The 19482-nt window shown below is 60.1% G+C and overlaps 2 protein-coding genes across 2 annotated transcripts; both read right to left on the bottom strand.

Moving 5' to 3' along the window:
* Window positions 1-875: 875 nt before the first annotated feature.
* Window positions 876-9930, bottom strand: NHERF1 (NHERF family PDZ scaffold protein 1). Its single transcript, XM_034067512.1, has 6 exons — window positions 9510-9930; window positions 3956-4117; window positions 3179-3332; window positions 2627-2667; window positions 2031-2129; window positions 876-1933 (listed from the first exon to the last, which is right to left on the bottom strand). Exons 1-6 carry the CDS (start codon window positions 9897-9899, stop codon window positions 1769-1771), a joined length of 1011 nt encoding a protein of 336 aa, XP_033923403.1. The 5' UTR covers window positions 9900-9930; the 3' UTR covers window positions 876-1768.
* A 2746-nt stretch (window positions 9931-12676) lies between these two features.
* RAB37 (RAB37, member RAS oncogene family) lies at window positions 12677-18409 on the bottom strand. The gene is made up of 9 exons (XM_034067513.1): window positions 18357-18409; window positions 16854-16964; window positions 15300-15341; window positions 15086-15152; window positions 14947-14999; window positions 14482-14547; window positions 13679-13735; window positions 13356-13432; window positions 12677-13260 (listed from the first exon to the last, which is right to left on the bottom strand). The coding sequence occupies exons 2-9, from the start codon at window positions 16959-16961 to the stop codon at window positions 13155-13157; spliced, it is 576 nt and encodes a 191-aa protein (XP_033923404.1). The 5' UTR covers window positions 16962-16964; window positions 18357-18409; the 3' UTR covers window positions 12677-13154.
* Window positions 18410-19482: the final 1073 nt, after the last annotated feature.

The following is a 19482-nucleotide window of genomic DNA, read 5'->3' as shown; positions in this document are numbered from 1 at the left end:
GCACCCTGTCCCAGGCAGGAGGACACTGCTTGTCCCCAAGGGGATGAGGGTGGAGAAGGAGGGGAACAGGAGCTCACCTCCACTCAGCAGCACTGCCACAGAGCACATGACTTAGAGGGTGAGGCAGGTTGAAATGGGCTTCCCCAGCTTGCAGGGAATGACAGCCTGCCCATCACTTTGTCACTTGGTTGTCATTCGAGCTGCAGATCTCTGCCACCACTTGTCTGCTCAGGCAGAGGAGCTCTCCTGAGTGTTTGAAGCACAGAACAAGAGGGACAGGGGAGAGAAGGTGAAGATGTTGGGGGGTCCACAGCACACCACAGTCACTGCTCAGGGCACAGCACTGCCTTGTCTTGCATCATCCATGGGACCATCACCACATTCCTGTTGGAGCAGCACTCTGCCCTGCTTTCCTCTGCTCCCCTCCCCAAACAGGACATAGAACCACCAACCTGGGACAAACACCCTCGTCCCCACTGATCCCAGGTGCCTTCCTCAACCCAGGGTGCAACCCTGGGGGGGCTCAGGCTCACCCCAAACCCCCCCGGAGCACCTGGGGACTGATTTGGTTGCCCCCCGCATCACTGCCAGGCCAGCAGGCACAGATTAGAGCCTTGCATCACCCCCCCCACACGCACTCCAGGGTGGGGGATTAGAGCCCTTTAATCACCCCAAGGCATTAACCCACACTGCAACCAGCCAGTCCTTGTCTGACCCCTCCACCAGGTGCTATGGGGCACCCAAACCAGCCCCAGTGTCCCCCACCCCTGCGAGCATTACCTGCCTCTTCCCCAGCCCCTGCAGCACAGCAAGGAGCCCCCGGTGAGCCCCACACAGCCGGAGGCTGCGGAAGGATTTAGCCTTAAACCAGACATGGGAAGTCAGGAAGGTTTATTCCAGTAACCAGGATTTCTCTTTAGCTTGACAGTACAACAACACCCGATCGCAACACACAGAAACAAAACATCCACAGGAAGAATTTCCACAAAATACATTAAAAAAAAAGAAAGAAAAAAAAACAGTGTGATTGGAAAACTCTTATTTTGGAGAGAAAAAAACCCAAGAGTCTATTGAGAAGCCTTTAAATTACACAGTGTTGGATTCAAACCCTGATCAGCTCTGTCTCCAGGAGTGAGCAGGAGCAAGGGAGGTGATTATTGCTTGCTGTGCTGGCTCTGGACACCCTCTCCTCTCCCAAAACAGCCCCAGGGGCAGGGTGCTGGGGGCTCCCCACCATACTGGGCACCCGTGTCCCTCCCTGCAGCCAGAGGGACAAAGGGACATGGGTATCATGGACGGAGCTCACCAAGGCAGGGGCCGAACCGCTGTGGTCAGTGGCTTGGGGATGCTAAAAGTCACTCAAAGCCTCAGGTTTTGGAGCTAAAGGGCAAAAGCAGGGGGGGGGATGACTCAAAGGGAGATGGGCTTTGTTTGGGATGGGAGGAAGAACCAGGGAACAGCAGGAAGTGTTTGGTATCAGGTCACCCCGAGTCCTTGATTCCCCCCCCCCCGGTCCCCACTTGTGCCTACCAGGGTGAGCAGGGCTAGAGGAGCATCCCAAAAAGAGGCTCATAAGAGGGGGCACCCCCAGCACCCCCTGGCTCTCTCTAGCCCCAAACCCCCATCAGGACCCCACTGCCGGGATGCCCATTGGCCACTGAGCCCCATTGCTCCAGCCAAGGTGATGGGAAGCAGGCCTGTACCCCATGGAGCACAGAGAGAGGATGCAGAAGAGGTGGGTGCGAGGCCAGGGGGGGCCATAGGACCCTCACAGGTTGCTGAACAGTTCATTTTTCTTGCTCCAGTCCATCTGGGGAGCCCGTTTGCTGGTGCGCTTCTGGTGTGCCCGCTCCTTGGCCACTGCCAGTGGGATGTCGAGGTCCAGGAGGGAGCCGGATGCTGAATGGCGCTTGTCACCCTCCTGTGTGTCAGACTGGGGGGCAAGAAGCTGCATCAGACCCATTGTGCCCCCTACAACAGCCTGGACCCCACTTCCCAGCCACAGCCTCCCCCAGCATCCCCAGCCCTACCTTGCTGTGGGTATCGCTGGAGTTAGGGGATGTGGCCAATGGCCCGGGGCTGGACGGGCTCTCGGACACAGAGCTGGACCGTGGCTCTGCACCGTTTTCCTGGGAGGGAGCAGGGAGCAAGCGTGAGCCAGGCAGCTCCAGCCCTGGGCTTTGGGAATGGCCCCTGGAGCAGCGAGTTCCACACAGGGGCTGGGAAATCCGCCCTCCCCACACATAATCCCCAGTGAGCTCCAGGCTCAGTAATGCCTCCAGTGCTGCCCATCCGGGGCGGGGAAGGATTAAACCCCAGCCAGATTGCCCTGGCTTTAGCAGGAGGAGGAGGAGGGCAGCACAGGGCTGGATGCTGCTTCCCTGGAGCAGCACAAGGGCTCCCAGCCCTGCAGTGCCATAAGGATGGGAGGAAGGCTCCTTGATGCTCAGCACCACAAGTAATCAATCCCCTTTCTGAAGGGCACTGGCTCCTTTCCCAGTGGCAGTCAAAGATCACTGTGGTCCATGGTGGCATCACCCAGCCATGGGCAGAGGGGACCTAACCAGGCAGGGTCCCTGCCTGGGGACTGGCACAGACATGATGAAAAGCAAGGTGAGGCTCTTACCTTCCCTACATCGCCATTGACAACTGGCTCTGGCAAGGGACCTGCAGGACAAGGACATGGATGCAGGGTGAGGATGAGCTTGCTCTACCCCTTGCAACAGGGACTGCAGAACATGGCAAAGGCTTCCCATGGCCAAAGCTCACCCAGCACTACCCAGGGTCTGGCCAGGTCACAGTTTTTAACCTGCAATCACAGGCAGCCCCACAGCACATGGGGATGCTGGTGGGCACCAGGCACATCCCCACGATGACAGCCCTGACATGGAGCCCAGTGACACCCCACTGTCCTCCCAGGTACCAGTGACAACAGGGAGGGGACCACGGTTGGGCCAAGGCTATGGAGGAGAGCGAAGGGCGGCTGCTGGCTCTTTGCTCCCCAAGCCATAAACCCTGCCAAAGTGCAACCCAGGGCCATAAACCCGCCTTCCCTAGAGCTGGGTGACCCTGCTTGTCCCCAGGGTGATGGGATCCGCACCTCCTAGGGCTCAGCACCCTCAGGGTTGGTGACAAGGTGACACAGAGCAAGAAGAGGTGACACAAACCCCCCACTGACCTGTGAGATGCTCCTCCGAGGGCACCACCTTGCACTTCTTGAAGAACTCATCGGTGAGGACGTCCACCACCAGCAGCCTGGTCTCATCGCCACTCGCCTTGATGGCTGCCACCACGTCAGCGTGCTGCTTACCCTCCATGCACACCCCATTCACCTGTGGGCACAGCACCACATCACTGCTGGAGCCGCAGGCCATCCATCCCTCTGGAATGGGTACCGGTCATGGTACCAGACACAACCCCAGCACAACCACCCCATAGCCCCCACAGGTACCTGCAGCCTCACAGGGATTAGCGGTGAAGGCAGCAAAACCTCATTAAAAGCAGATTTTCCTCTGAGTGATTAGCACGGGATCACACAGGCAGGGAGCAGCCTGGCAGAGCATGGACCTGGCACTGGTGCAGGAGATGGGCAGCACGGGCAAGGCACAAACCCCTTGTGCACAGGCCCCAGTGACCCTAAAGCTTTGTGCCAAGAGAGGCAGCAGCCCCACACCCTGGTGAGCAGCAGGGTTGGTTCTTGCCCTTGTGGGTCCATCCCCACCCCGGTCATAGCCAGTGGCAGCGCTCGGGGCCATCGTACACCTTGTCCTCAGCCTGCCCCACCCCAGGGACACCCATGGGGTGCTCATGCTCGGGGCAGGCTGGATAATGAGCGTTCAGCCCCAGCCCTCTGCAGTGCTGCACCCCTGGGTGGGGACCGGCTGCACCCTGAGTCACCGGGGTCACCTCCCGGCACTGGGATGCCAGGGAGCATCCCCCCTCTGTGCCACTGTACCTCGATGATGCGGTCCTGGGGGGCCAGCCCTGCTGCCTCGGCTGGCGAGTCGGGGTCCACAGCACGGACGTACTGCCCTGGGCGGCTCTTGTCGCTGTGCAGGTTGAAGCCGTAGCCATTGGGACCCTTCTTCATGCGGCACAGCCGGGGCCGCAGCTCCTCCTGCAATGGGATGAGCCTGTGGGAAAGCTGCTCCCAGAACCCCCCGACACCCGAGGGCCATCAGGTATCCACTTGAGTGATGTCCTTGTGGTGACCTGCACCCACAGACACCTCAAGGTGGGACACAGGGTGCCAAAACACCCTGTGAACCCAAGCTCTACTTGTTTAATTACGTGCAGGGCACACTAATTGCAGTAAAACGTTAAACAAATATGTTATTATGAGTGCTCCCAGACCACACTCCTCCTCTTGGGATCAGGATTGCAATCACCACATAAAGGAGGAAGAGGAAACACAGGCCAGGCTGCTGGGGAGCATCCTCCACCCACCCTACCTGGAAAGCTTTTGCTATAGGAGAAGTCTCAGCCACCAACGCAGCTCCCCCCATAACCCCATTGGCAAGATGCAAACCCAGCCACAGGACCACCCCAAAGCACCCCACAGCCATGGGAATGGGCACATGGGGCTTGGACAGGCAGCTGGGATGCAGGCAGAGCAGCCCTGATGCTGCTGCACCTCAAAGTCCCAGCAGGACCCTTTGGGATTGCAAAACAGAGAAACCAGCTCAACCGGGGCAGCAATCAGCTGGGACAATCTGGGCTATCAGGATGGGACAATCACCTCTCCAGGAGACAACACCCAGCTCATCTGCACCCGGGTTCACCCTGACCTGTGGATCCACCAGCACCCAGAGCCAGGGAACCCAAGTGGGGCAGCCACAGCCCTGCACCAGCTCCCCATGAGCACAGTTCTCCACACTGTGAGGAGAGGGGAGAAACAGGAGCATCCCCAGAAGCTGCCTTCACCCATCTGGGAGTAGGATGCAAGGAAGCATCAGAGGAACCAGGCAACACAAACACCAGCACCCAAACACCACTTCTACCTAACTATGTATAATATGGTTTGATCCAGCCTTGGCCACCACCTCCAGGGCTTTGTTAGGGCTCTCTCAGCAGCCAAGCCTGAAATGTTCCTCACCATGGAGGGATACTGAGTACTTATTCTTTCTTCTGAGATGGTTTTTCTCCTTTGGTACTCACAGCATCACTGGGGACATTCACTGCATGAGTTGCCCCTGCCATACCCATACTTTGCTGCTCTTTACTCCCTGCACAGCAATCTCACTTCTTGCCATGAAATCCCCTCTGCTCCCTGATAGAAAGCCTGGTTCTTGGGGTGCTGACACCCCACATCTGGCAGCACTATGGTTGTACAGCCTCCCGCATGCTCCAGGGTGATGCATTTGCAACTACTAAGCCCAATGCCATGACAAAACCCCATCCAGGCTGTTACGACTGCACCCTCCATCCACCCGGGCAATGATCCCTAGGGAGGGACAGGGAAAACCCAAATCAAGGCCAAAAAGCAGGAGCCTGGAGGAAGGGCCTGGGAAGGGGGCTCAGGCTCTGTGACCACCCCTGCTCCCGGTGCCCTTGGCAGCACCACGGGGCTGCTCCAGGCCGATAGCTCGGGACAAAGACGGAGGGAGCACCCGGCAAACAGCGCTGGCAGCGCTCCCGGAGGAGGAGGGAGGACTTCGCTCCCATCCACACCAACAAAGCCCTGGCAGCCCCGGCTCCCAGAGACGCTGGAGCCATGGATGTGGGGGGGATCCCTGCAGGATGGACGGACAGGGGTCACGGCAGAGAGGAAAGATCAAGCCCTCAAAGGCCGCTGGTGAAGGCAGGAGCACCCGGGGCCAGGGGAGCCCGGCCGAGCCATGACCCGGCCCCACAGCATCCCCCTGCCTGGGGCTGGCAGTTCCTCGAGCGCAGTGTGCCAGGCTGCCCTCACCCTTCCCAAGCCCCTTGTGCCAGCAGGAACCCTATGGCAGCCACCATTCCTGATGGAAAACTATAAATGCATCCAATCTTCCATAGGACAAACACCCTGCAGTAGGGCATCCGCATCCCTTCAGCCCCAAGGTCTCCCTGGCCAGGGGGGTTCCAAGAGACATGGAGAAAGCTGTGGGGCTGAGAGCTGAACAGCGGGAAAACGGAAATGCCCCTAATTTCTATAAGCTTTCATATCCTCTCCTCCAGCAGCAGCAGCTCGTGGTGCTGGGGCATGGATTAGCCAGCAGAGCCTGTTACAAGCAATTACAGCCGCCGGTGGGGAGGGCAGCGGGGGGTGATGGACTCAGCCCCCAGCATGGACATCCTGTGCCACCCATTCATGTGCACCACGGGTGGCAGAGGGACATCAGCCCATAGAGATGCCCGTGTGGAATGGGGAACTCAGCAGCACCACATCCTGCCCTAGAACAGGACGGGTACTTCTCCCCCTCCAGGAGCATCAGACCATCCCTCCCCAGCACCTTTACCACCGACCGATGTGGGGACCCCCTGTGTGTGTGCCAGGACCTGATCCCCATCTCCCAGCCCCACAAGTTCAGGGCAGCTTTTGAAAGCCCAAGCGGCAGGAAACTCCCTGCAGCCCTACAAGCAGCAACAAGCCCGTCAGCAGCAGCATTCCCAAAGAGAAACACAACAGCTCCAAGGATGCCTGGGCCAGCAAATTCACACGGGTCCTGAAATCTGGCGCGCGCATTCGGGCTTCATACAAAGGGGATGCAAAGCAGCCTCCTCGCAGCATCCTCGTCACGTCCCGTTCGACTGGAGCTGCTTTTCATGCAGCTGCCTCGAGAGGAAATTTAATTCATTTCCTAATTAGACACCGGCTATTCCCAGTGCAACGCTCCCAAATGGAAGTGTTGGGGGGGGGGGGGGGGGGGGGGGGGGGGGGGGGTGCAGGGGAATCTGGTCCTTGTTATACCCCAAAAACCCAACCCTAGGAGGGTTTGACAAGGAGGGATGAGCACTGCTGGAAGAGAGGGCTCTGGTTTAGCACTCTAGGGAAGCCTGGGGCTGGTGGCTAAAGCCTTGCCCTGGTAAGGGCAGGCTGAGCCGGTGCTCCGGTAACACCCTGTGGTTTGCATGAAGCTGTCTCAAGACACTCGTGAGCAGTTGAAGCCTCCGGAAACACAGGCAGGGGGAGGAGGAGCTGTCACGGGGGGGGGGGGGGGGGGGGGGTGGGGGGGGATGCTGGGGACGGTCCCGGTGCTGCAGGGCTGGCCCTGGGGGTGTGGAAGTGTCACCTCGGCGGCTCAGCACTGCAGGCACCGGGGGATCTGCACACCCATAGGAATGAGGAGGGATGCTCCAGAACTTCCTCAGCCCAGGCTCAGCAATGGGGGTTTCCGAGCCCCCTGGCACCAGGGGGGATCAAACTATGCAGGACTCAGGGGGGTTTGGAGAGAGGTTGGATCCTGCCTGGAGGTGAGGTACGTTCACCCCGTGCACAGCCCTCGGTGAGGGTGCTGGCGCTGCTCTCCCAGCACCCAGTGTCTCCAAGCTCCTTAAGTAAATAAAGGCAAGTCCAGCCCAATAAAGCAAACAGAACTCTGACACAGGCAGAACTCCCGCTTCCCACCACGGTGATCCTAGGGGAATCCCACTAACCCAAGGGGCTGGGATGGGGCTGATGGGGGCTGCAGGCACCGGGTGCCTGCCAGCAGCCAGAGAACAGGCACACCAGTGTGTTCCCTGCTCACCATAGAGAAATCCCTTTCTGCCCGCTCCAGCTTGGCCCGCCATCCTGCCTGGCATCTTCTCACCCTGCCCGGTGGACACCCAGCCAGGGCGATGCCTCCAGACCTGCTCACTTTTGCACCCCTGCCCCAGCCACAAGATTTCCTGATACCTGTTGAGAAACCATCTGGGGCTGTGTGGCAATGTCACCCCATGGCACCCACTTCCTGCTCCCGAGCAGAGGGAAACCGCTGCAGTAACTGCCCGAAAGCCTCTCCCCTGAGCTTGTGGGGCATCCACAGCTGGAGCTCCCCCCTCAAAGCTTCCTCAAAGGGCTTCCCATGCCCTTGGCATCACCCTGGCACAGCCCCTGAGAGCAGGCAGGCAGCCACCATGCAACATGTCAGGGCTCTGTCTCCCTTGGGGACTGAACATTCTCAGCCCCCCAGGCCCAAGCTGCATTAACTGCATCCCTTTTCCCAGCCCATGGAGAGATCTGGGAGCAGAAAGCACGGCACAGACGGTGTCACCAGCCCCGAGGGAGCGCTGGCACTGCAATACAGGACAGCAGGCACATTCCTCCTGCGTGGGGCAACACTGCAGAGCCCTGTATGGAGCCAGAGCTGAGGGACCAGGGGGATGGGGACAGGGACAGAACCTGGTTGTTCCCACTTTAACAAGGGCCTCATGGAGGTGCTGGGGCAATGTTTTAGCCAGGCAGGGGTGAGAGCAGTGCCCTGCAATGGATCAACCCAATCAGGGGCAATGGGCAGCTGGCACGAGGCTAAAGTCTAACAGGAGACAACTAATAAAAATCACCTGATTCTCAGCAAACCCCTGCGTGATACCAGCTCAGGAGGCACCAAAGTGTGCCTGGAGCTCAGCATTGGCACCGGAAAGGCCCCACAGCACCAGCCCTTCACAGATCATGCTTGATAACACATCATAGGAGCTCCCCTTCACGTCCCTCACGCTCCAGGGGCAGCAGGAGCCTGCTTCCTAGGAAGCCCATCCATGTCTCTGTTGTAACAACAAACGTTATGTTTTTGCTGGGTAAACAGAAAGCAGTGTTGTCTGCAGCAGCTCGGAGCGTCTCTTAGGAACGGCTCCGGACAGGAAAGGTCAGCTATTTCTCAATTCCTCACCTTTCTGCATCACTTTATTTGTGCCACTGCTACTCCCACGTACCACTTACAGCCAACATTCCTATATTAGTAGGTGTCCGTACATGGGGACCAACGACAAGATCAGCCCCTTTTCACACAGAAAAGGCTCTGCAATCTCTACTCCATAGCAGAGACTGGTTACACCCAGGGCACGAGTGATGCCACCAACACCTACAGGCCCCCCAAATACCCAGTACAGCTTTTACTGTTGTATTTTGGAGCGGGTTAAAGCCAGACCCCCCTAACCCAGACACCCTTAACCCAGCCCTGGGCTGGGGCTCACCCGCCACTGCTCTGGCTCCCTGTTGGTCTTCCCACCCGGTTTTACCGGCCCTGCAGCACAAGGCCGGGCCCAAGGGCTCCGGGACACTGCTCGGTTATGGGTCTGCCCCCGCTCGCCACCCAGCGCGGCTGCCGAGGATCATTAACATAGGAACTGCAGCAATAACCGAAGGAGCCGGAGCGGGGCGGGGCGCTCCCGGGGAGCCGCGCTTCAACCAAAGCGAAAAAGAAACAACCGAGAGCGAAACCACGCCGGGCGCCCGGGGGAGGCCGGCGCCAACACGGCGGCTGCCAAGCCTGGTCGTTCGGCTGCGAGGCGACAGCCGGGGCCGGGGCCGGTCCCGACCCTTCCGCTCCCCCAGACATCCCCCCCCCATCCATCTCCCAGCGCTCTGCCCCCGATCCCCCGTTTACCCGCTGCCCGCCGCTGGGCTCTCTCGCCGCGGGCTCCGCCGGCTCCGGGGCCGCCTGCCCGCTGCTCACGGGGGGCTCGGTGACCGCCCCGCCGTGCTTCTGCTGCTGCTCGTCGGCCGCCGAGTCCACGACGAGCAGGCTGACGGCCCCGGCGGCGGCGCGGATGCGCTCCACCACCTGCTGATGGCTCTCCCGTTCCACGTTCTCGCCATCCACCTCCAGCAGCCGGTCCCCGGCGCGCAGCCCCGAGCGCTCCGCCGGTGAGCCCGGCTCCACCAGCCGGATGAACTGGCCCGGTTTGCCCTTCTCGCCGTGCAGGTGGAACCCGTACCCGTCCGGCCCCCGCTCCAGGCGGCAGAGCCGCGCCGCGGGGACCGCGCTGCTGCTCATGGCGGGGCCAACACGCCCGCCCCGTCCGGCCGAGCGCTCTGCGCTGCCGCCCCTCCCGTCGGCCGCTCTTATAGCGAGGGGCGGGGCGAGGGGTGAGCGGCCACCAATGGGAGAGCGCGGCAGGGAGACGGCCGCCACACAAGGAAAGCATGGGCGTGGTTATATCCATTCAGGGGCGGGGTTATGCAAATTAAGATGGGTGGGGGATGTAAATATGGTCTCTCGTCCTGGCCGCAGGGTCCTAGCGCCGACAGCGGGGTCGGGACCCCTCCCCGGGGCCACCTCCCCTGGGTGCCGGTCGCCAGCCGGGCCAGCCTCCTCTCACCGCTGATCCCTCATGGTCCCTGGCCGTGGGCCGGCTCTTCCTTCCCCCGGGGTGACCGCAAAGAGCCCCGACGGGGCACGACCAGGAGAGGTGGCGCACACCAGCCTCTCGAATCCCATCTCTTCTGTCCCCTTGCCCGGTGCTCCAAGGCCGGTTCGACGGGGAGGGCTGGAGGGTGCTCAGTGCTTCAAAAGTGAAGTAAAAACCCCAAAGCGAAATCGCGGGGGAAAGCAGCGCCGAGGCCGAGCTCACCGGTAACCCGCTGTGCGGTGGAAATAGGAGAGCAACTCCCGGTCCCCAGAGCAGCACCGAGTCCCACTCAGCACCCTGGAGCTGGGAAGGGAGGTGAAGGAAACCCTGGGAGGGAATTGCTCTGCCCCTGCCCTGGACTCATGTGCTCCGTGGCAGCTTGGGAAACAGAAGTGGCTGCAGGGGGGGTTGTAGGAGTGTGAGATCCTGGTGTCCCCAGTGAGCCAGGGCAGAGCAAGGCAGCAGCAAGCCTGGACTCAAACTGGCCCCTGTCCCCCAGCATTGTCCTGTGGAGGGTGGCATGGGGGTACCATTGGTGTGTCTCACTGCAGGGCTTCAGGCCTGGCTGAAGTTCAGGCTGGCCAAAGGTCCTCAGGACACCCAGGATCACGTTGAACCATGCTGCAGGTGGGTGAGCAAGGAGGTGACAGCAGCACAGGACACATCCCTCCACGGCTCTGCACCAAGGCCTGGCTGCAGGGACCCCGGTGGCTGAGACACCCCCGTGTGCTGGGGGTGGCCGTGCTCCAGCTTCATGGGGCCGGGCTGGGAGCAGAGGGTGGGCTCATTTGTTTCCTCCACTTGGCTGAGCATTTGCTCAGCCCTGAGAAAGGCAGCGGAGAGGAATCCCACGGCAGCGGCAGCAGATGCCTGCAGAGAGGAAAACCGGGGCAAGAGTGTTACAGTACAGCTCCAGGGATGGGGGGGTTCCATTGCACAGCCCTCCCTTTGGCAAGGGGGCACAGCTCCTCAACCATGGGTGCTCAGGGGTGAGACAGAGTGGGATGCTCTTTGGGGATGCTGCTCTAAGTCAGGAAACCAAACTCAGCCCCAAGAGGGCTGTTTTGAGCATGGAACCGTGATAAGAGAGAAAAGTGGCAGCACAGGAAACAGCTGGAGCTACTTTTGGGTCCCTGGTACTCCAGAGCACCCATGGAATGGCAGGGCACAGGCAGCACCGGCGCTGCCTCCTCCTACCAGGGCCTTTGTGGCTCCCTGTGACGTTAAGGGAGCTCGGGCTGGAGGGGGGAAAGCAGAAAAGAGCCAACGTCTGTTTGTGTTGAAGCCATCCAGCATTTTTTGCAGACATCAGCCAAGCGTCCGCAGCAATGCCATTGGTGGGAAGACGGAGTTATTTGGGGAATGCTGGACTCCGCACCATGAGAACAGCAGGGGAGGAGGTTGGTTTTAATTTAACAGGCCATGTTTGCTCTTCCCCCTCACCTTTGGACTGTCTGAAACATACAACGAAAGCCTCAGTGGGGAGGAAGAGGCCGCGGGTGCTTCCCCCGCCCCACGGCTGCTGTGGGGGGCCCCATTGCTGTGCAGTGCTCGGCTGCAGCAGCCTCCCACGGTGCAGAGCCGGGGCAGGGATTTCTCACGCCATAAAACACCCAGGAGGAGGCAAAGCTTGGAAATACCCGGCTTTAATGTGAAAACTTGCAAAGAGAAACCCAGGAGCGGGGAGGCAGCAAAGGAGGCACCCGGGCAAGTAAAGAGATGGGCAGCTGGGGTGCAGAGAGAGGGCAACCACTGGTGGGGATGGATGTGCCTGATTCCTACGTGTGGCTGTGCCCTCTTCCACTGCCCTTCACTTCAGGTCCTCACCTAAACACCAAATACCCACTGCCCTGGGTAGCGCTGGAGAGACCAGCAGCGTGATGGAGGGGTTAACGTAGCACTGGGGATGTGCAGTGATGCAGGGACAGAGCCTTGCACCCGGTGCCCAGTGTAGCAGTGTTTGCTGGCTGAAGCATCTCAGGCATCTTCTCACCAGAGAGTGGGTTTCAGCTGCTGTTTGCCAGCAGCAGGAAGCAAAGAGCTGTATTCCATGTGCAGCGATGGGAGCCAGCAGGAAGAGCAGCCCCAGGCCAACCTGGCACCTCCATCCCACCAACTCTTAGTGGGAGGCCGGAGGTGGTTTTGTTTGGAGGGACTGGAAAGAAAAAGGCTTCACTCATCAACAAAAATAAAGTCTCTTAATTCCTGTGACTGCACAAGAGGGGGAATAAAGGCTTCTCATATTGCTGTGTGCACCAGAAATGCCCCAGGTTCATTGGGGTGCTCCCAAGGGAGTCTCCTTTCTCATGTCAGCTGCACGGGCAAGGAACAGGCTTGGCCGGACACTTCCTCATCCCAGTGCTTCCCAACAAGACAACAACACAACAGGGACATCTCTGTCCTCATGGTGGCAGGAGGATAAAGCAGCAACCACAGCAGTGAGGAGCCCCGGCTGAGCATGGTCACCAGCAGCACCGGGATGCAGGGGCTGGGTCAGGCCCTTCCAGCTGGACAAGAGCAGTGCCAAGAGTAGGGATGGCTTCAGAGGAGGAGAGGGCCATGGGCTGCATGAGGACTTGTCCATGGCACACATCCAACCCCTCCAGGCACTCTAAGGGGCCTTTAGTGAGCCGTGGAGCCACATCCTGCATCCTGCTTGGCTGATGGAGACATCACCGTGGCTCCCTGCTGGGCTGGCAGCTATCACACCCTGGTTATTCCCAAGCATTGTCCCACAGGGCAGCAGGATCTGGCCCCTGGATCCTGATGCTGGGATGATGTTTCTCCTCACTCCACTGTATTGTCCTGTCCACACTTGGCTGGTCAGAGGCTGGTTCCCGCAGGATCTCGAGGGCAGGATCAGGCCCCCCGCCTGCCTCCCTCCGGCTCCCCCTTCGCTCTCAGGCCAAGGCACAGCAGTTGGGTTTCTTCTGCTGTGACTCGATGTAGTCGTGGATCTGGAAGCGGGGCTCATCCTGCGGCTGCACCGCGCGCTGCTTCAGCTCCCTGCAGCCATGGGACTGCATTAACCCCACCTGAGCTGCAGGAGACACCTCCCATGCCCAGCCCTGTGACACCCCCCCCCCCCCCCCGGTACTCACTTGGCAATGGCCAGGAATGCCAGCTCCACGTTCATGCCTGTCTTGGCGCTTGTCTCCATGAAAGGCACCCCATATTCCTGCAAGGGCAGCATGGCCCCATCACCCAGAGACCCAAACCCCCCCCGCCCTTGTTGCCTGGCTGATGCCTGGGGACAAGGTGCCATCCCCTCCCTGCCTTGCCCAGGTTTTATGTCCCACACTGCCTGTGCTAGAGCCAGGTTTGAGCACCCATCAGAGGGGATGGCACAGCTGTGTGGGGACCCTGCACAATATGCGGTCATATGGGGGGGGCTGCAGCAGGATTAGACCCCAGCATGGCTCACCCTGGCCAGCGATGCTCCATCCTCTGTCCTCACAGCCCTCTCGCTGCTCACATCTGCCTGCCAAGGGAAAGGAAGTGTCAGCACATACCAGGGCTGGCTGGCACCCTGGGGCATCTGGCAAGCACTATGGGGTGTAGAGGAACTGCAGGAACCAGGGACTGGAGAACATCCAGTGCCCAGGGAATACAGAACCTGTTGAGCATCTGGACCTGGGGGCATCGAGGATGCTGGGAGGGAATCTGTGACCTGGGGACACTGGGGACCTAGGGCAGCATCTGGTACCTGGACCCAGAAGGGGCCTTCTGGAATCCTGCTGGTCATCAAAGTACCCAGTGCCATCAAGGAACCAAGGGGAATCCAGTCCCAAGGGAAAATCTATAACCCAGTTGGGCACTGGAAAACTGGAACTTCCAGAGAGCATGGTACCCGGTTGGCCTTCTGGGGCTTGGGGGTACCTGAGATCTGGGGATGCATCCAGGATCTGGGTGGGCATCCTGTACCCAGCAGCATCCCATTCCCGGCAGTATCCCGTAGCAAGCAGCATCCCATGCCGAGAGCCTCAGCCTGGTGCTGCCCTCCACTGGCTGCCGGGAGCACTGGTCCCCTCATACCCTCCTAACCCCCCAGATCTCTGGAGTCACCTCTGGGCCTGGATGAGCCCAGAAAGCACCAGAGCCCAGCAGAGGGTGCAGGCAGGATGCACCCACTGAGCCCCATCCCTGCATAGCCATGGGGACAGCAAGGGCTGGGTTGGCACTGCAGAGCACAGCAAACCATGGGGTGAAAGGATGCCCTGCACACACCTTATTGCCCAGCAGCATGATGACCACGTCCTTCTGGGCATACTCATGGATCTCCGTCAGCCAGGCCTGTGGGGCAGCAGGGCTGTGTTGGGGTGAGCGGTGCATCCATCCCTCCCCTCCCAGCCCTCACCCGCTGCCATGGGATAGGGGAGAGTGACTGTAACATGGGAACTATTCCAGCATCACAGCTGAACAGTCCCCAGAACACCCCATCTCCTGGCTACAGCCCAAGGCTATGCATAATTCATCCCATCCCAAACCGTGTTTTCTCCCTCTAGCACCCAGCCATGCAGCACCCAGCCAAGCACCCAGGGGAACAGCTCCTGGCTGGCTGGGTCTGGCCACAACAGACCGCTCTTACATGTCAACCAGGCTTCAAACTGCCTAAAAAACACCCAGCAACCCAAACAGGGCACTGACGAGCCCTGGGGAAAAACACGATCCCGACCCACGGCAGGGACTCACACGGATGTTGTCGAAGGACATCTTGCTGGTGATATCATAGAGCAGGAGCAGGGCTGGAAGGGAAGAGGCAGAGGCATTGCCCTGCTGCAGGGATGCTCTCCGGCCGGTCTCCCCCATCCCTGCTGGACACCAAACCCACCTTGGGCATCCCTGTAGTAGGCATGGGTGACGCTGCGGAAGCGCTCCTGTCCTGCTGTGTCCCAGATCTGCTGAGAAGCCACCCCAGTGAGAGCAGGGAGAGGAACCCTCTGACATGGGGATGCCCCAATGGCTCCAAGCGGACTTCGCGCTCGGCCTGGGGAGGATGTTCCAGCAATCCTTATGGGAATTGCTCATCCCCTCCCATAGCTCACCTGCAACTTCACCTTCACACCATCCACAGCCACCACTTTGTTCTGCAGGAGAGAAGGAAAACCCATCCATCAGTGTTGGTGCGGATGCCATCCAGCCCCAGTGTGGAGCATCTGTGTCCCATCCCCTCGACTGCTTGCCCCTGGCTGGTGGGATGAAGCCAGGCTGCCCATGGAGCTGGACATTGAAGCCCCATTGCTACAAACCACAGTCCTGCTGGGGGGGCTGCAGCTACAGCGTCATCCCAGAGCAGCATCCCCTTGTGCCAGGGTGTAAAAGAGCAGAATCAGGCTCTGATGGAAACAGGACAAGATCCCAGCCTGCTTTAGATGTGGTGCCTCACTTATCTCCTATAGGCAGCACCCCCTGTGGCTCCTAAGGAGCTGGCTGATGATGCAGGGGGGGTACAGGTAGAACATGGCTTTATCCAGCACAGCAGGAGGAAATCTCCAGGTTAGGGTGGTTTAAGGCTGGGCTGGGACTGAGAAAGAAGGACACGTTTGCAAGTGAGCAGGGAGGCAGTTATCAGAGCTGAAGCAAGCACTGTATTCAACTTGGAAGTGCAGGGACTTCTCTCTAGAGGCCAGAAGAAAGCAAAGCAGGAGTTACTGCAGGGCTATTGTAAGGCTCTTGAAGAATCACGGTTGGAGGGATGAGTCTGGAAAGAGAGGACCCCTATAAATAATTTGGTGGCCTGGAATTGTTTGAAATGGAAATTCAGCCCATGTGGAGATGAAAAAAACTGAGCAAATGGGCTGAATGGAACAAAACCGTGCCCTGGGAGACTGGAAATGACCTACAGCAGGAAGCTGGGAGATGCTGCAGGGGATGCTCGCACAAGGCTGCTAACACCCCAGCAGTGGGATGTGGCATTTTCCTTCCCTCATGACTTTGGTGGTTGAAGAGGCCACAAGACCCCTCCAGAGCAAACCCCAACCCCTGCTCCTCAGCCCCTGCAAGAGCAGCCCAAAGGCAGCAGGAAACCGGAGCTACTGCAGCTGCGGAGGCAGAGGAAGCTCCAACCACACTCGACCACACTCAACACGTGCCTGCAGCCACAGCAGAGCCCTGCCCGGGGGCACCCCCATCACTTCCATCCTGCTCAAACCCCGTGCTGCAAACACAGCCAGCCCCTGCAGCCGGGACTGGTGAGCAGAGAGCAATGGGGAGGGTTTGAAAGGGACCCTATGGCCATAACAACTCCTCAGCAGCCAATTTCAGCCCTTCGAGGCATAAACCTACCCCAACCAGTGTTTGTCCCCACCAGGCGCTGGCCAGTGGAATGTGCTGGTCACCCACTGCACACCCCAGCCCATGCACCCACCAGATGGACTAAACCAAGTCTGTTTGCTGATGTGAAGACAAGACGGGATGCTTTCCATGGGCTCTTGTGTCCGTTACCACTCTCCCAGGGAGAGGTGGAAGAGTTTCAGATGGTGCCTGCTGCTGGTTGGGGTGCAGAGGCTGGAAACCCTCCATCCCCCCTCCCCTGGGCCCCATCCTGGCTCAGGTGTAAGTGAGGGGAGGCGAGGGGCCGGCAGCCGTGCGGGTCTCACCCGGAAATCTATGCCCACGGTGGCTATGAACATCCCGGAGAGAAAGGCTCCGTCTTTGAACTGGAGCAGGAAGCAGGTTTTCCCCACGCCCGAGTCTCCAAGTAACATCACCTGCAAGATGTGCGCAGGGAGAGGTGTCAGCGGGGCAGGGATGCAGCAGCATCTCTGAGGTGATGCTGACCCCCCCCCTCCTGGTCCCTTCTGTCCCTCTGTTCCTTTCCCCAGGGCTGGTTCTGATGGGTTTAGGGAGCTCCATGAGAGCTGGGGGTGGGATAGGACCCCAAGGGGTTGGAACTGGATGATTTCAAGGTCCTTTCCAACCGTGACTATTGTATGACTCTATGATGCAAGGCTTGGGCAAGCCCCGCCGTGTCCGGGACTCTCACCCTGTCGGGGCAGACACCAAAGCAAACACAGCGCCTTTTCCCCTCCTGCTAAGCAAACAGGCTCAGCCTGGGCTCCCTCAGTGCCGGAGCTGGGCGGGCAGCACCCTGGACCGATGCTGGTCTCCATAACCACCTCCTTATCCAGTGCCTCAATGCCGTGCTCTCCTTCCTGCTTGCAGGCAGCAGCCCTTTCCTGCCCAGCAATAATTAACCTGATGGTGACTTATCTACTCCCTGCCTAAAACCAGCAGTGAACAGGACTCCATCAAGAAGGTCCATCCCCACAAGCCCACAGTGTGGGGACACTGGAGCCTGCCAAGTGAACCCACACAGCTCCACTGAACACAGTGAACCCACACAGCCCCATTGAACACAGTGAGCCATGGCCACCCTCCTGGACCAGCACAGCCAGAGCTGGGGGCTGGACATGCTCTGCCTCCTGACAATTCACTTTGCTGGTCGAATCCTGCCCTGGGGCACCCTGACCCAGCCCAAGCAGCTGGGAACACCGCTCGGTTCTGCCTCCACCTCACTCCAGCTCAAGCTGGCAATTGAATTCCTCCCTCTGACACAAAAATTGCCCTCCACTGAAAGGAGGCAGAGAGGGAAGGATAAAGGCACAGGAATAAAAGTGGTTTAGGGTGGGTGTGGGGGCTGGCTCGGCTCCGGGGCACACACACTGCCCTCTCCCCACTGCCCTTGGGATGCTGCGATGGGCTGGATGGGGTCCTGCATCCCTGCCCTCTATGATGGGGGCACCACTGCCGAGCTGGCAGGAGCCCCCTTGCCCGGGGAAGGACAGGACCGGCTTTTAGAGACCTCCCCGGGGCAGGCACCCCCTGCCTCCACCTCCCGGGGGGCAGTCGGGGCCCTCATCCCCACACCCGGGCTCCCCAAGGGCAGGGGCGGGCAGGGCTGGGCATGGCTCTGCTGGGACCGCTGCTTTCTTCCCCCTTCCCCTTCCCCGGTCCGCAGCCGCTTCCTGGGCACGATCGCGGCACCGGAGGAAGCGGGCGGCCTCCGGGACCCCCTCCCGGTCTCCCACCCCCAGACCCCTCAACCTCCACCCCGACAGGGCTTGGGGGGGTCCCTTCCTGCCCCCCGCGCCGCCTCCCACCTTGCCGGACAGCGCCGGGGGGGTCCCGGTCTCTGCCGCCTCGTTGGGGCCGCTCATGGTGCGCCCGAGGGAAGCCGCCGAGTCCCGATGCGGTGGGGCCAGAGGGAGCCTCGGACCCCACCCGCCTTCCTCCTCCTCTTCCTCCTCCTCCCCAGGCAGTGCCACCCCCGAGGCTGCGCTCTGGCCGCCTCCCTGCCCAGCCCGGCCACGGGATGAGGAAGAGAAGCCTCAAGGCTGGAAACTCGCCCTCTGCACCAAGGACCCAAGGATGCTTGGGTTTGCCGGGGGCTCGGTGGCACCGGACAGCAGGCACAGCCCTGGGTGCATCCCTCTGGGGACACGGATGGGGAGAGGAGGAACTGCTTGCTCCACAAGTAAACAGCCTCTTGTCCCCCATTTGGGGATGGAGACCCCGAATCACTCCTGCCACACCAGATCAGTGGGGATCCCTCCAGCACACCCCAGGGTGAGGTTTTGTCTTGGGTTAGCATCAAGGTGCAGTGAAACCAGGAGGGAAGTGAAGCAGCACCCATCAGCCGGAAGCCAAGTGCTGCAGGAAGCCCGTGCTGGGCTGGCTGCTGTGGCTCCTGTGTCCCCAGCTGCTCAGAGCCCCCAGCATCCCATACCAGGCACTGGGGCACGGCTCCTGTGCTCTTCATGTAGGAAAAGCCCGAGGGTGGGAATGAGGGAGAAGTCACAGGAGAGATCCAGGGATGTGTTACCCAAGAACTCACTCCACAGAACCCCATCCAGGTCCACACTTTGTGTGTCTCCAGGCTGACAGGCACCCTTCCACAAACAGGAGCCTTCAGCCCCTGTGATTTATTCTCCATGGGATACACAGCCCATCTCCCCCGTGCCAGGCCGGATCTCAATGCAACCCCACATCCCTGCTCACACTGATGGGGTTCAGGTGTGTGGGGCTTCAGTGCAGAGCCTCTCACCACTCTCAGGGTGAAGGCCATGGCAGAGATGCCCTCTGTGGCAGCACCCACCCCTGCCGCCAGCTCCTGCTCCAGCCAAGCCTTCCTCTGCCCCTCGGGAAAGGGAACCTGTATTTCCAGTCCTGTAGCTCGAACCAGACCAGATTTATAGCTTATGCACACTCTTTGGCCACAGAGTGCCC

Source organism: Melopsittacus undulatus, chromosome 11, assembly GCF_012275295.1.
Source record: "Melopsittacus undulatus isolate bMelUnd1 chromosome 11, bMelUnd1.mat.Z, whole genome shotgun sequence".
NCBI classification, from domain to species: domain Eukaryota; kingdom Metazoa; phylum Chordata; class Aves; order Psittaciformes; family Psittaculidae; genus Melopsittacus; species Melopsittacus undulatus.
This window is presented reverse-complemented; position numbering and strand designations above follow the sequence as displayed.